The 15,963-nt window shown below is 38.7% G+C and overlaps 1 protein-coding gene across 1 annotated transcript in view; it reads left to right on the top strand.

Moving 5' to 3' along the window:
- aplf (aprataxin and PNKP like factor) overlaps positions 1–10,891 on the top strand; it is a 60,665-nt gene extending 49,774 nt beyond the window's left edge. Inside the window, exons 8-11 of the mRNA XM_043696656.1 lie at positions 2,763–2,882; positions 4,388–4,434; positions 7,962–8,003; positions 9,946–10,891. Of these exons, the coding sequence (XP_043552591.1) occupies positions 2,763–2,882; positions 4,388–4,434; positions 7,962–8,003; positions 9,946–10,145 (409 nt within the window). The 3' untranslated portion in view covers positions 10,146–10,891. The remainder of the gene's footprint in view (positions 1–2,762; positions 2,883–4,387; positions 4,435–7,961; positions 8,004–9,945) is intronic.
- Positions 10,892–15,963: the final 5,072 nt, after the last annotated feature.

Raw genomic sequence — 15,963 nt, 5'->3', positions numbered from 1 at the left:
CCGCGTACATGGTGGGAGGTGTTCCCATGCGTAATGGTGTCACCCGTGTCGATACTCTTAACATTTGCAGTGGCTGCTGTGGCAGGGTTTGTACGGTGGCATTGTCCTGAAGGCTGGGCAGTTTGCAACGAATCATGATCTGTTTAAGGTTTGGTGGTTGTTTAAAGGTGAGAAATGGTGGCATGGGGAAGGTCTTGGCAAGGTATTCATCCTCATTGATGATGTGTTGCAGACTGCGAAGAACATGGCATAGTCATTTGGCTCCCGGGAAGTACAGGACAGCAGTACCTTGTCTGTTGCAGCCTGTGTCTGTCTTCTGAGGAGATCATTACGGTTTCTCGCTGTGCAAATATAGTTATTCTTCGATTTCCTGAGAGTTTGGAATTCTTGCTGAAACGCCAATATGCAGGACAGTTAAGAGTTTTGTTCTGTGTCTGTATATCAGTTTGAATTTACTGCAAACAAACTTTTGAAGCCCCTAAGCTACAGTTAAAAAGACAGAAATATAGATTCCCATTTATGGAGTGTAACTTGATTTTAAAATTAAAGTTATTTTGTGCTCCATTTAATCGGGAAAATTTCTAATGTCTGATTAGAAGAGTTTGGAGAATTCTAGATGGGAAAACCTACATGCTGTAGACAAAGCTTGCTGGACTGTCTCTGGTTTTAATGAATTTGTTGACATCGTTGCTGTTTTATTTGACTGTTCTAACCTACTTCACATAGCGAACAAACCTCAAACATAAAACCAGTTAATGAAATTTTTTTTTACTGATTTGTGTTTTAATGGCTGTGTGATGTATTCTGATTGAATAGTGACTCAGTTATAGATGCATTCTAGTTGGGATTATGAGTTCACCACATCTTTATGCAATTTGGTAATGTTTTCCCTGCTAATGCCACTCCTAAATATGCTGCATTGACCAAGGATTTACCATAGTTAGAACTGTGCATGCTCTTGCTATCCAATTCAAATCACAACATGGAACTATCAACCTAAAATATTTAGCAAATTGATTTTCCATGTTTTGCAAAAGCAGCACATTTCTCTCTCCTTTGCTTGCAGTCTTGTGGAAGACACTTGCTGTGGAGTATATCCTGTATCAAGGTCCTGTGGGTGGAGCCTTTTAATGCAGTTGGGCTGCAACCAACTCACAATCTTGGCTGAGCAGGAGAGGCATACAACTTTGCAACAGAATGTGACCAAGTCCCAGAGTGAGACTTAAACACTGAGCTGGCTTAGAGTTAATTACGATGGTCATTGAGCCAAAGACCTCTCTCTCTGTCACATTTAGAAGCATTCACATTAGTGTAAATATTGCTGATTCTAGCTATATCTATGGCTTTTATTATTGTGTAACATAATAAGTATTTTGACATTTTCACATTATAAAGCTGCCGTCTCCTTGGAGACTGACAGTGTTTAAAAATTGTATTTCTGTTTTGTTACCTGAAAGAATGACCTGACAAGATTCCAAGTTGTAAAGTTTTTACTGTAACAAATTATTGAAGAACTGCTATTGATTAAACACTTTTTTAATTTATAAGTGACTAATTCTTTAACTACAGCTGTTCCCCTGTATATTCATCAGATATCACATTGTCCAAAGAATTATAATCATCTTGGGAAACAGTCCACAGTTGCTACAGTTTCCAATGGGTTTCCGTAATCACACTTCATTGTGTAGTAACTTTAGGTGACTATCTCGAAGTGCTGTCCTTTGTTTTCAGAGAGTTTCTTAAATCACCCCGGCAGTCAGGCCAATTCTGATGATATGTTTCTCTGGACATGCCAGAGCAAACCACCTGGAATCTCTAACTGTTGCAGGATGCACCCCATAGACTAGACTCTGCCGTTCTCCTGCATCTGGCTATGGTGTTCCACATAGCCAGTAGCCATTTCTTTCTGCTGACCATACAGGCCTTTATTTGTCACATAGCTATTTTTGACAACAGGTTACAGGCTGCCTTTGTTTTCTTCTCCATAACAATGAGAAACTCATTTACCTCATTTCAAGTAGCAATGGACTGTTTTGACCTGAACTTCTATTTCACCTTAGAAGTAAAAAGTTTGCAACTGGGGTAAGGTAGGGGAGGGGAAATGAGAAAACTGGTGAAGTCCACCAGTGGGCGGCACGGTGGCACAGTGGTTAGCACTGCTGCCTCACAGCGCCAGAGACCCGGGTTCAATTCCCGCCTCAGGCGACTGACTGTGTGGAGTTTGCACGTTCTCCCCGTGTCTGCGTGGGTTTCCTCCGGGTGCTACGGTTTCCTCCCACAGTCCAAAAATGTGCAGGCCAGGTGAATTGGCCATGCTAAATTGCCTGTAGTGTTAGATAAGGGGTAAATGTAGGGGTATGGGTGGGTTGCGCTTCGGCGGGTCGGTGTGGACTTGTTGGGCCGAAGGGCCTGTTTCCACATTGTAAGTAATCTAATTCTAATTCTAAAAGAATAATTCACAACACAACTATTTACTTTTTTTTCTAAGACTTTAGGAAAACCAGTCTGCTCACTATAAACTGAAGAGACCATCTCCAAGCTTAAATATGTTGCTGCATCTTCCAATTAAAACAATCTCCGCCTCCCTTTAAATTCTAGCAATGGAGCAGCTCATGCTTGCTGTCAGCCACCTGTAGAACAGATCAGTGACCCCCTTCATTTATCTTCATTTTGAAGATGCAGTTTCAGTTATAATGACTTAATAACTACATAATTGTAACACTTTTATTCTTACATGATGTATAAACTCACCTTTTCCTCAGGAAAAATCCATTGCATTTTCAAGAGTTGAGTCATCCTGGCGATCCTGATTACGAGGAGTTAGCAGGTGAGGAGGAAGATGATGACAAACCAGAGTGTCCTTTTGGTACTGCTTGCTATAGGTTAGTAATTTATGCTACAAGAGTTATTTTGCGGGGAGAGAAAAATTGTTGTATATTCGCTTCAATTTAAAGCTATTTTGATTTTAATAGATAAATTTCCTTAGATCGCTTATCGGTTGAAAACCTCAGAATCCCTTAATACCATGAAACTGACAAGTCATGTGGAAAATTCAATCCTATTGAAGTTATGTTTTATTAATTGTTGATTTAACTTAGATTTATAAACTTTTCAGAATAAGGGCAACCCAGTCATCTTTTTGCTACTCTGAATCCTATCTTGTTAAGATACAGGTGAAAATGTTCTGTGCACTCCCACCCATCCTTGAGTTGTGCAATTCACTTTTAAGTGCAGTTAATACTTAACACCACTTTGCGGGTGCCATGCACTTAAGTGATTTGATGGATGGGTTTTATTTTAACAGTGGCCATGTCCCTTTCTCCTAGCCCAGTGATGAAGTTAACAGTTATTGCTGTGAAAAGACTGTGTTCTTTCTGTAGAAATGGCTGTTTGAAGACAATTATTTTATACCTGCATGGTTATTTGCTCCGTAATGTTTACAGAACATAATGAATACACTTGACCACCTTCAAAGGCACCTATCTACCATAACATACAAAGTAAAATTAAAACAAATTCCTAGAAAGTGTTATTGAGGTGCTGTAATTAGTTTCATTCGTGCTGATTGACTTCAGCTTCAAAACTGACACCTTAGCCAGTTCTACACACTTTATCAATGTATTCTGGTATCACACAGCATAGCTGCAAGGAATTGTGAAACTGTCACAGAGAAACATTACTTTTCAGAGATGAATTACATAAAAATATGATGTCAATTATAATTATAGGTCAAGACTCTATGTTCTGTCCAGCCTGTCCCACACAGCTGCAATAGGTTCCACATCTTGGTAAATACAGTTCACATGCTACCCATAAACCTTGTAATCTCCAAGGAGCGATGAAACAAAGGATGAAAATATTAGGCAATTTTGGAAAACAGTCTCTCTCAAATTCTTCCACAATTCACCTAGAGAATCAAACTGGACTAGGTGGCTGTGACTCTGAACTTGAGTTCCCTAAAGTACCTCACTTTTGTAAGAGGTGATGTGTGCCCCATTATGCTCATTGTTTTTTCAATATTTTGTAACCTAGCTTTCCTCTAGGTGGCATCTGCAAAAATAGTATCTTTGTTGATCTCCATGTGAATGGAGAGCTGAATATTAAATCCCTCGATGTAGGCAGTTTGGGTGAGATTGGAACCTATGGGACTTTCACCCAACAGAAATAAAATGCCTTCAGAATAGAATTGGAAATAAAATTGTCAAACATGGTGAATGTTTTAAGGCAAAACTGGAAAAGTGTAGCCAGTGAATATTTTTGATCACTCCACTGTCCTGTTTAAATAATCCTACTACCATTTGTAAAGGCTAATAGAATGAAGCATGTTAGTAGTTTAGGGCATATATTGTGTTTAATTAATAAATTAACGTGTTTCACTTCTTTACAGGAAGAATCCCCAACACAAGAAGGAGTACAAGCACACGCAACCTCCAGGTATTGATTTCAGTATCCATAAAATTTAATTGATATCTTGGTTTTGTCATAAATTTTCTCTAACTGCAGAAGTTTATAATAAATTTGATTCTGCTTTCATCCAAATCCCTATCATTTTTCACACAAACATAAATGGTAATTTTTCAAAGTATTTTAAATGTTTTTAAAGTTTTTCTTTACTTTGAGTTGGACATTTCAAACATCAAGATGCTGGAAATAATGAGTAGATTATATTAACTAGTTAACAAAATAACAAGGATGACTTTTATTTCACGTTTTCCAACTCCAGGTTTAACATTAGGTTTAATTGTACCTTCTGATAATTGATGTGCAATCTTTGTTTGAACTTGTCAGTTCTTCCATGAAAATTTCCATGGAAGGAGCCCTTATGATTCACTGATGACATAAAACAAAACTTTGGGCAAGAAACTTCATAAAGCCAAAATACAAAGGGGATCTGGGAGTCTTAGCCCAGGATTCTCTAAAGGTTGACTTGCAGGTTGAGTCCGTGGTTAAGAAAGCAAATGTAATGTCATTTACCTCAAGAGGGTTGGAATATAAAAGCAGCGATGTGCTTCTGACACTTTATAAAGCTCTAGTTAGGCTCCATTTAGAATACTGTGTCCAATTTTGGGCCCCACACCTCGAAGAACATACTGGCACTGGTGTGTGTCCAACAGAGATTCACATGGATGATCCCTGGAATGGTGGGACTAACATACAATGAATGGCTGAGGATCCTGGGATTGTATTTATTAGAGTTTAGAAGGTTGAGGGGAGATCTAACAGAAACTTACAAAATAATGCGTGGCTTAGAAAGGGTAGACGTTCGGAATTTGTTTCCATTAGGCGGGGAGACTAGGACCCGTGGGCACAGCCTTAGAATTAGAGGGGGTCAATTTAGAATGGAAATGAGGATTTATTTCTTCAGCCAGAGAGTGGCAAGCCTGTGGAATTCATTGCCACGGAGTGCAGTGGAGGCTGGGACGTTAAATGTCTTCAAGGCAGAGATTGATAAATTCTTGATCTTGCAAGGAACAGAACTATATTAGAATGCGGGTAAGTGGCATTGAAATGCCCATCAGCCATGATTGAATGGCAGAGTGGACTTCATGGGCTGAATGGCTTTACTTCCACTCCTATGTCTTATGGGTACTCCTTTATGATACAGCAATTTCAGAAAGTAGTAAATGACTTAGTGCCATGAAAAGCAATCACTTTTTTTTAGTGTAAAGACAAATCTAGGTCAACTTGACCTGAATTTGAAATGTAAATAATGTTATAGCAAATGATTTCTTAACCAGCACCTCTTAGACCAGGAATGTGCCAGTTGACAAATATTCTACTTGCTCAAGAGGACTGCATAGTCAACATAAAAACGCAGACTAAATAATAGAATATGCTTACACCATAAAGCACTTAAATAATACAAGCTTACCTTAAATAAAGCTTACCCACAGTGCCTTCTCACTCTTGCCTTCAACTGACCACTCTACATTGCGGAGGTTGCGATAATACAGTAAACTTCCAGTATTTTAGGTATGTAATTTTTGCTGGTTTATCAACAGTGCCAATTCATAAGGTGCCAGTTATAACAAAGTTTTCTATGCTATCATAAAAGTCCACAATTCCATTTCTCTGTGAACTGTTATTAATTCATGGATGTCTGATACATTACAGCACTTTCATAGTGATCTGTGGATTCCATGGCTTGCACTGTATTTAATTCTGCCCTGGTGGATTCTGCCTACAATGGGCTCTGTGTGATCAGTTCTGTATTGCACTCTTGAGAATACTGTACTTAGCCAAACTGTTCTCACTCTGATTCTGTGGCACCTCTGCCTCCGCCTTATCTGAGTGTGACTTAAGATGTTGAATCTTAGGAGTTCCAGTGAACTCTTTATTTAAATACTGAAACAGAGAATACTGATTACACATCTAAAATATAGTTCTGTTCCTTTTGTCTTTGGATCCCAGAAGCTTGCCTCTGTCTGATATCAGAATTGCATCATCATCTGCATTGTCACATTCGTTCCCATTATACTTTAATTCAGTTCTAGCTTCCATTTTAAGTCAAGATAGATAGAAGTACCTTTCTTTGATTCATTTATTGCATAGAATGGTCGAGCAAAATAGATATAAATCATAGTTTCACTTGCAGTTTATAAGTAAGTGTGTACTTTGTTCTAAGAGAATGGTAAGTAAAGTTACCAGCGCTACAGTATAGACCGATGTGCATCTAAGAGACGCGTAAATATTTATGATTAAGATGTTATAAAGATTAATTTGATGCTGAGCAGTGAATGGAATATCTCTCTGGAGAAGTGGAAGCCTTTTTCTTTTCTTTCAAGCACTCCAGGTCAGGATTCAACAGTCAGGCCCAGCTTATCACAGCCGTATGTAGGGTATTTCTTCCACAAAGTGACTTAACCTCGGGTTCAGAATAGCAGTCTGTACCACGTCAATCACTTCTTTTTTCCCCATTTCTCACTATCCCCTTTACGCACTGTTCACTTTTACACCTTCGGTGAGGGAGATGGCAGATTGCTGCCACTTTAGGGCCAGTGCTGTAATTTGTGCCCGGGGTTAAAGTTGTTGTCTCAAGACTGCTGAAACCCATTTCATATCAGAGGAACCTCGATTATTGAAAGGACACAGGCGGGAGTATTTCGCTCGGTTAATCGAATACCGGATAACATAGTTAGCCATGCATTGGGACCTTGCGATCTTGTTCGGATCATCCAAAGTTCGGTTAATCAAATGCTGGATAATCGTGGTTCCTGTGTAGATGCTCAAGGCCAGCAAAGATTAATGAAAACGAAAAATGCTGGAGATCACAGCGTGCCAAGCAGCGTCTGTGGAGAGAGAGCAAGCTAATGTTTCGAGTCTAGATGACACTTCATCAGAACTGATGTGTGGAGGGGTCAGTGTTTATGTGCAAGTTGTGGGGTGGGGGGGCAGGGAGGCAAAGCTGTGGAGTGCTCGGGGAGAGAGGGTACTGATCGGGCAGATTAAGTGATCGGAATGTGGGAATTGCAGAACAAATGGTGTGTCTAACTGTCAGACTGGAAAGAACAACCAGTTCCACTCCACATTTCTCCCCTTCTTACCCCACATTGCTGCCCCCTCCAGCTTGTGTTCTCTCCATGGACACTGCCTGACCCGCTGTGATCTCCAGCACTTTGTTTTCAGTACCAATTACAGCATCTGCAATAATTTGCTCCTATAGCAGAGAGAAGTGTTTTTCTTCAGTGGAAAGCTCAAACCAAGGCTCTAAAGATGAATTAATAGTAAGCATAACCCATTGTGGTACCAGTTCTTGCATGTGTTTGTAAAAAAAAAAACTGTTGTAGTCAGTTATAAATGAATGTGATTTCTGCGTTAACTAGTGACATCACCTTATCACCTGCAAAAATAGTTATCTACTTCAGACTGGTTGAATTTTGTGCAAGAATTCAGATTGCTGTAATTTGTCATTTATAATCATGTTATTTGGGTTTTCTTATTTGATAACATTATAATTTTAGAAAGTGAATTCAGAAGACCAAAGAGGAAAGGGTCTCAAAAAGGTAAGAGTTTTTTTGTAAAATCACACTTAGATTGTCATTCTTCAACCAGTGCAATCAAAATTTGTCATTTGCCTCATTTGTGGGTCCTCAGTGTAGTGTGGATATCTGATTCCAGATCCACTGCAATGTGGTTGTACTCAATAGGCCTCTGAAATGGCCTATCAAGGGTCTCAGTTAAAGGTGTTGTTACGGTCAGGCAATAAATGCTGGCCTTGTCAGCAATATCCACATCTCATAATGGCATACATTTTAAAAACTGGCTTATGAAGAACTACGTTCAGCTTTAGACACAGTATTAGAATTACGACATTGCTTCAAAGAGTTAAATTATGAGGATAGGTTGCATAAAATAGTTGGTCCATAGTTGAAAGATGATGACAATAATAAAAGGAGTCAAGATTTAGACTTAATGAAGAGAAGCTATTTTATTCGCCTAAGGAAATTCAGAACAAAAGTGTGCAGTCTTGAAAATTGTAGCCAATAACAAATGAAATTTGAGCCCTTTATCACAAAAAAGGGATACTAGAAATGTGGAGATTTTTCACCCTAAAAGGCTGTGGAAACTTTTTTGATTTAAATCGTCATACGACATTAATCAATAGAAATGCCAATACTATCAGTGTTCAGACAAAGGGATTAGAAAAGCCAATAGTTAAGGTATCTTATTCGAATAATAATGGACAAGTCTAGAGATGTTATGCTGAGAGCTTACAATGTTCCAATCAGTTCACATTTGTGTTCAGTTTTTGTTACAGAAAATTGGTGTTCTTGGCTTAGATAGGCAATGGAACAGAACAGTATGTTTGATTGTATGCGGTGATCTTATTGTTATTAAAGAGCCCAATTAACGTATACCCACATTCTTAGCTTGACATTTGATGTGGAAGCTGAAAATGTGTTGCTGGAAAAGTGCAGCAGGTCAGGCAGCGTCCAAGGAGCAGGAGAATCGACGTTTCGGGCATGAGCCCTTCTTCGGGAATTTGATGTGGAAGTAGGACCTCAAAACATTAAATAGAGTTAAAAGTGAAAGCGAAACCAACATTGGATAAAATGACATTCTTTGTTTGGTAGACTGCACAACATTCAATGTGAATTTTGTGTTTACTTAATACTCAGTTTGGTGAAATAATGGCAGAGGTTATATACAAAGAGAAAAATCTTGTATCTGTCAAATGCCCTTATTCATGATTTTTCTAATAGCTCCATAATGTGCTTAAGTTTTTAATAGTTGTCTCAGACATCCTGTGTATTGATGAATATATCTTTTAATTCTGCATAAACATTAAGTTCAATAATTTGACCTCCTAAACTTACCATGGCATCAGACTTCCAACATCTGTAGTTTTTCTTTTGCTTTTGTATTAATATACCTGCCTGTTTTCAAGACCAAAGTCTACAGTATTTTGTTTAACGTAAGGGCATCAAAAGATTCTGATCAAATAGTGGGTAAAGGGAGTTGACGTTCAGAGTGGTTAAAACCTAACTGAATGACAAAACGGGCTCAAAGGGCTGAACGGTTCATTTATGTTTCCCCATTTTGTAAATATTTTTTAATGTCCACTAAGAAAGTAACATATATGCATGCAACTCAAAAAGGATCAGTTGCCAAGCAACTTGTCTTATCTAAATCCTCAATTATTCTAATATCATATCTCCATACACAGCATTGACAATTCATATTGAGAAATAGAAAACAGGCATACATCTGAATCCAACAAACACTTCAAGATTTGAAGCTATGAGCAGAATTATCTAAGAAATATTACAATTCCACTCTGCAAACAGAAGCAAGCTTAAGACCAAGTTGGATTAATGTTGTCAAATAGGAGCTCATCATTCCCCTCTACTGCAATGGTAATAACTCTTGATATGTAGTGAATGCTCTGTTGTGGAACTAATATGTGCCAATAATTGCTAATCTCAAATGTTTTTCTTCTGCCAGATAAAAGAGGTCTGAATGGTGAGAGTGATGATGATGGTGAACCTAACCAGTATGACCTGAATGATAGCTTTATTGACGATGAAGAGGAGGATCTGGAACCAACTGATGAGGATTCTGATTGGGAGCCAAATTCAGATAGTGATGAAGATATTGAAACACTAACAAAAGAAGCTAATAGATTTGTAAGAAATAAAAAATGAAACTTGTTTTTTGTACCTTTCAACTTGGAGCACTGAGAGAATCTGTTTTCTTTCTGATTGCACTAGCACTGACGTTTATTGGCTTGAATTAACTTATGTTCAGAATCACATGATTGCACTCTTGTTACTAATTCATATATAGGTTTGAATCATCTGTCACTTTAAAATTATTAGTTCACTGAGTTCTGGAAATGGAATTTGAGCCTTTTCAGTGTCTGCTTTGATGGATAGTTAGGGGAAGGACATAAAGCTTTCAGAATTTTGCTTGTTGCTAGATAAGCATTAAGGAGTGATATTTCAGTTTATTGCTACCATTGTACTAGTGAAAACAAGGGGATTATTTTTGGACTTTTTAGCTGTCCTAGCAAGCTACATGTGCTAGCACAAGAGTCCTCAGGTTTTGGCAACTGAAGTGCAAAGTCTAATTTTGTCTTTCATTTAAAGAGGACCTCAATGACAGGTAAAGAAAGAGCCAAACCTCAAGCAGTTTTGGAGTTTTACTGTGGAGTTAGTGTCCACATTTGTCAACTGATTCAAGCATGCCCACTGGAATTAAGTTCAACTGCTTAGTAAAATTTGCAAAACACCTCTGGTTTGTACTAGAGAGGCAGTGAAGAATATACATTTTTTGGCCAGAGTGCACATTGTTTTTGAATGCCTAATGCCTCCTTAGGTGTGCATTTTTCCAGCAACCAGTCTGTTTGAGTTCAGATGTAAAGCAATAAAACAAATTTAAAGAAAAAAAATCTATGTGACTGACTTCAAAGTTCTAATTTGATCACAGAAATGCCTACAAATTGCTGTGGTCTCAATGGAATTCCTGGAATCTGAAAGGGATGTCTAGCCTTATCTGGCTGAACTGTTTCAGATTGGAGCGGTGCACTAATGCATTGAGGTGTTTAATGCTAATTTCAACTTCTGATCTTGGCAGCCATCCTTCCTCTATGGTTGGTGTAGGTCTGACTACCTCATTCCTGATGAAGAGCTTATGCCTGATCCTCTTGCTCCTCAGATGCTGCCTGACCTACTGTGCTTTTCCTGCACTACACACTCTCAACTCTGATCTCCAGTCCTCACTTTCTCCTTGACTACCTAACCACCAAGGTGACTCTGAAACTAACCTCTGTGGGTTCTCTGCAGTGTGCACTCAATACAAGGGGCTTTTAGCACTCCTCCTTCCATTTCCCCCAATAACAGAATTCCTGTTGGTCACCAGCTGAATGTGCATTTGTAACAGTGCTGCTACTGAAGAGAAGGCTGATGCTGATGATGGTCCTATAGATTAATAGGGTTTTAAAACTGATGTCAAAATTAGAGTGATGTTGGAAAAGCACAGCAGGTCAGGCAGCATCCGAGGTGCAGGAGAGTTGACGTTTTGGGCAAAAGCCATTCATCAGGTTTTAAAACTGATGGAAAGGTGACGCCATTGTTCGTGTTGAATGGACTTGGATCTGGAAAGTCGCTATAAATGCTGAGTTTTGCATTGCAATGGATAGAAATGTATTAATTTAAAAATGTTTCCAAATTCAACTTTCTTTATGTATCTGGTGAATATCCCAGTAAAATACCACTTTCAGAGTCCCTTCCTGTCCAATTCCCCAGTAAATCTGGCAATTTCTTTCTACGTGGCAAGGCTCTTTAGTTGTCAACAGTGGTATGGCGAGAAAGTCAAAAGTGAAATCTTATCTTGGTGTGACGTGCTCATGACCATTATTTAAAGTGGGCGGCACGGTGGCACAGTGGTTAGCACTGCTGCCTCACGGCGCCAGAGACCCGGGTTCAATTCCCGCCTCAGGCGACTGACTGTGTGGAGTTTGCACGTTCTCCCCGTGTCTGCGTGGGTTTCCTCCGGGTGCTCCGGTTTCCTCCCACAGTCCAAAGATGTGCAGGTCAGGTGAATTGGCCATGCTAAATTGCCCGTAGTGTTAGGTAAGGGGTAAATGTAGAGGTATGGGTGGGTTGCGCTTCGGCGGGGCAGTGTGGACTTGTTGGGCCGAAGGGCCTGTTTCCACACTGTAATGTAATCTAATCTAATCTAAAGGCAGTATCGTTGATTGCAGTTGAATTTCTCTGTAATGTGCACTGCTTCTAGATAAACCAAAAATAGGTTAAAATCATAACATCTTTTTACCTTGTAGGTTGGATATATATTTGAAATAATTATTTTTATCATGTGGGATTTTGTTTAAATGAAGCTGGCTTGGAAAATAATTGGTGTACAGATTTGTCAATACAGTATGCACTTAATTCTTTTGGTAATATGAAAATGATTATTGCTAAAGAAAGACATTTTGCCAAAATGTTTCAATTTGCATTCATCAGGGCAATTTGCAAGCAGTGTCAGACATCATTAACATGTCAACCAATCAGAGTCCACTTACCAACCAGTCTGTATTCTCCTCCTATACAGTATGTGGTGTTCTTCCTGTTGAATTGGTATTCTTGCTAATTATCCTGAATAATGCAGGGCAAAAAAAAACTTCAACAAAACATCATTTTCAGCCATGTACAAATTGTCTTGCTAGTTTGAGTTGCTGTGTTGGCTCACTACATATTTTAAATTTGTTATGTGAGGATGTGGTGGCTCATTGGCACCTACTAAAATATCGACAAACTTGTGATTACTGAGACACAGTAACCACTACAACCATCAGAGATACAATCATTCAAAATAACTTCTGAATTTCTCATCTTGCACTAACTTTTAGAATTAGACTTAAAATGTTTTAGTTTAAATGGCACATTCCACAACAGAGTTATTGCATTTAGCTATTAATGTGTCTTTTAATGCTTCCATTAAAGATTTTAATTAAAAGTCTTGGTCTTTCCCAGAAATGTAAATTTGGAATGAATATTTTTGCCAAGAGCTTCTTCCCAAATATCTCACCTTGCCTTAGGAAGAATTGTGCTCACAGAATATTATTCTCGGCTTGCAGCATTTTCTATTTCGAAACTTCAAATTTTGAAATCTGAAAAATATTCAGCACGTTCATTGAAATAAAATTTGTATTGTGTTTTTTTTGGAGAAAAGGAATTAAAATTATGTCCCCTCGTGATTGACCCTTCAAAAAGGGAGCAACTGCTTTCTATCCACCTTATCCATGCCCCTTGTAATTTTATACCTCTCAAACAAGTGCCTCCTCAGCCTTCTTTGCTCTGAAGAAAGCAATCTGATCTTATCTAGCTTGTCTACATCGTTAAAATGCTTCATTCCAGGCAACATCCAGGTGAATCTCCTTTGCACCCACTCCAGTGCAATCATATCCTATAGCGTGGAGACCAGAGCTGCTCACAGTACCTCAGCTGCAGCCTAACCAAAGTTTTGTACAGCCCCAACATGACCTGCCTGCTCTTGTTATCCCTGTCATGAATGATGGAGTGTCCCATGTGCCGCCTTAACCACCCTATCAATTTTTTTTGTACAGCCTTCAGGGATCTGTGGGCAAACAACTCAAGATTCCTTTTTCCTCTGAGCATCTAGTAACCTACCATTTATAGAATCACAAAGTCCATACAGTGTGGAAAACAGGCCCTTTGCCCCAACAAGTCCACACTGACCCTCCAAAGAGTAACCCACCCAGACCCATTCCTCTCCATTTACCCCTGACTAATGCACCTAAAGTGCACATCCCTGTAGACTCTGGGCAATTTAACATGGCCAATTTACCTAACCTGCACATCTTTGGACTGTGGGAGGAAAGCGGAGCACTCGGAGGAAACCCATACAGACACCGGGAGAGTGTGCAAACTCCACACAGTCGTCTGAGGCTGGAATCGAACCAGGGTCTCTGGCACTGTAAGGCAGCAGGGCCAACCACTGAGCCACCGTGCACCCCTTGTCTTAAATAAAGAGATTAAAACAGGGCACAATCCTCCAAGTATAGTCTTACTAATACCCAGTAGAGCTTTAGAAACACTGATTTAATTCCTCTTGTAATAAACATCAAGATTTCACTAGCCACCTTATTCACCTGCAGTACCTACGTATAAATTTTCTGTGATTCAAAATTGCATCTGTTTTAGTGTTTTGCTCTATTAACATTCAAAATGATATTTGACTAAGAGCACACATGAATATGGTGTTAGATCATAAGGCAAAAGTGGGGACTGCAGATGCTGGAAACCAGAGTCTAGATTAGAGTGGTGCTGGAAAAGCACAGCAGGTCAGGCAGCATCTGAGGAGCAGGAAAATCGACGTTTCGGGCAAAAGCCCTTCATCAGGAATGGATTCCTGATGAAGGGCTTTTGCCCAAAACATCGATTTTCCTGCTCCTCAGATGCTGCCTGACCTGCTGTGCTTTTCCAGCACATTCTAATCTGGACTTGGATCATAAGGAATAGGAGCAAGAGTAGATCATATAAGCCTCTTGAGCCTGTTTTGCCGTTCTCTTAAGATCGTGTCTAATCTACATCTAATGACTGGATTTAAAGGGCAATTCTGGTGACATATAAAAATTGGCAGATAGAATCAAAGGCATTAGAGTTAAATGGAAGACATACAAGAGAAGATTGGTTATGAATAGTGTAATGAATCTGAAGCATTAAATGAATCTTTAGATCTATATTTGTGGCCTACAGAAAATAAATGTTTCTTTTCTAATGGATATAACAGAAGAATTCAAATAAATGTACTTATCTATTTTTCAGATGCTAATGCATTTATATTTGGTATTCATGAACTACATAATTAAGAGGCTGAAGGCCAAATCAGTTTGGCGTAATGGTTGAAATGATAAGTTTAATAATTTTTAGATGCATAAATGATTGAAGTGTCCATTAGGATAGAGACTGATTAGTTGATACATTCACCTATCTTGTTACATGTAGGAATTTCGTTGGGCTGTTTCATTATTCTAAGATCGTAATACTGAACAAGTCGTACCCCAGAATACTCAAAAAGCGCACAGTCTGCAGGCAGTCAATCCATGTAATATTTTATAAATTCCACTATGCAAATAGAACTAGTCTGACTCAAGATTAAGATATAGCCAGACTCTAACCTCACACCTTTAATGCACTCATTGTCTGAGCTGAGATGTCACTTTTTTTAATAAAATAAGTTATCTCAGGAATGTGACTTAAAAGAAGTTCTGAGATTTACATATTAATGAACTGAAACCTGCAACCCATTATTAACAGCAAGCTAGATTTGTTCAATACATAATTTCAGTTGCATGATGCTGTAATCTTTTGCTATAAATTCTGTGTCTTATGATCCTGCTCCACAGCTACATGATGAAGGAGCAGCGCTGCGAAAGCTTGTGCTTCCAAGTAAGCCTGTAGGACAGTAACCTGGTGTTGTGATTTTTAACATTAAATGCTATATCAATGTGATAGAAAGATCTTAACGTGAACTGCAAAACAAAGTTTCAAGCTATTTCCCAACATTATCCTTTTCAAGATGCTTAATTTCAGAGAAATATGCTTGTGTGTCAACTATTTAATGTTTTTACTCAACTGTTTAATTCCTTTCCAATTCTATTGCCATGAACTTTTCACAATTCCGATGGCCAAAACTTTCTCTGTTCTAACTAATTGAAGAATTTTATACAAACTCTCCTAGTTTGGAAGCTAGAATGACTGGTTCCCCTGTTCAGAGAAAACTGTTGTCCCTTCTGAACCGAACTCTCGTTTCTACTGAGCTGCTGGGGGAAAAGAAAGTTCGTTCTTCTGAAAGAAGTGAAAAACCAAACACAGCGTCAAAGCTAATAAAGGAACTCCAATGTAAAAAATGCACCTCAAAAAAGAATTATAATTCTTTTAGCCTTTTAATAGTTGCCTGTGGATTTAATTGTAGCCAAACTGAGAAATACCAAGC

This window comes from Chiloscyllium plagiosum, chromosome 9 (assembly GCF_004010195.1).
Source record: "Chiloscyllium plagiosum isolate BGI_BamShark_2017 chromosome 9, ASM401019v2, whole genome shotgun sequence".
NCBI classification, from domain to species: domain Eukaryota; kingdom Metazoa; phylum Chordata; class Chondrichthyes; order Orectolobiformes; family Hemiscylliidae; genus Chiloscyllium; species Chiloscyllium plagiosum.
Note: the sequence above shows the minus strand (reverse complement) of the source record. Positions and strands in the feature narration are given on the sequence as shown.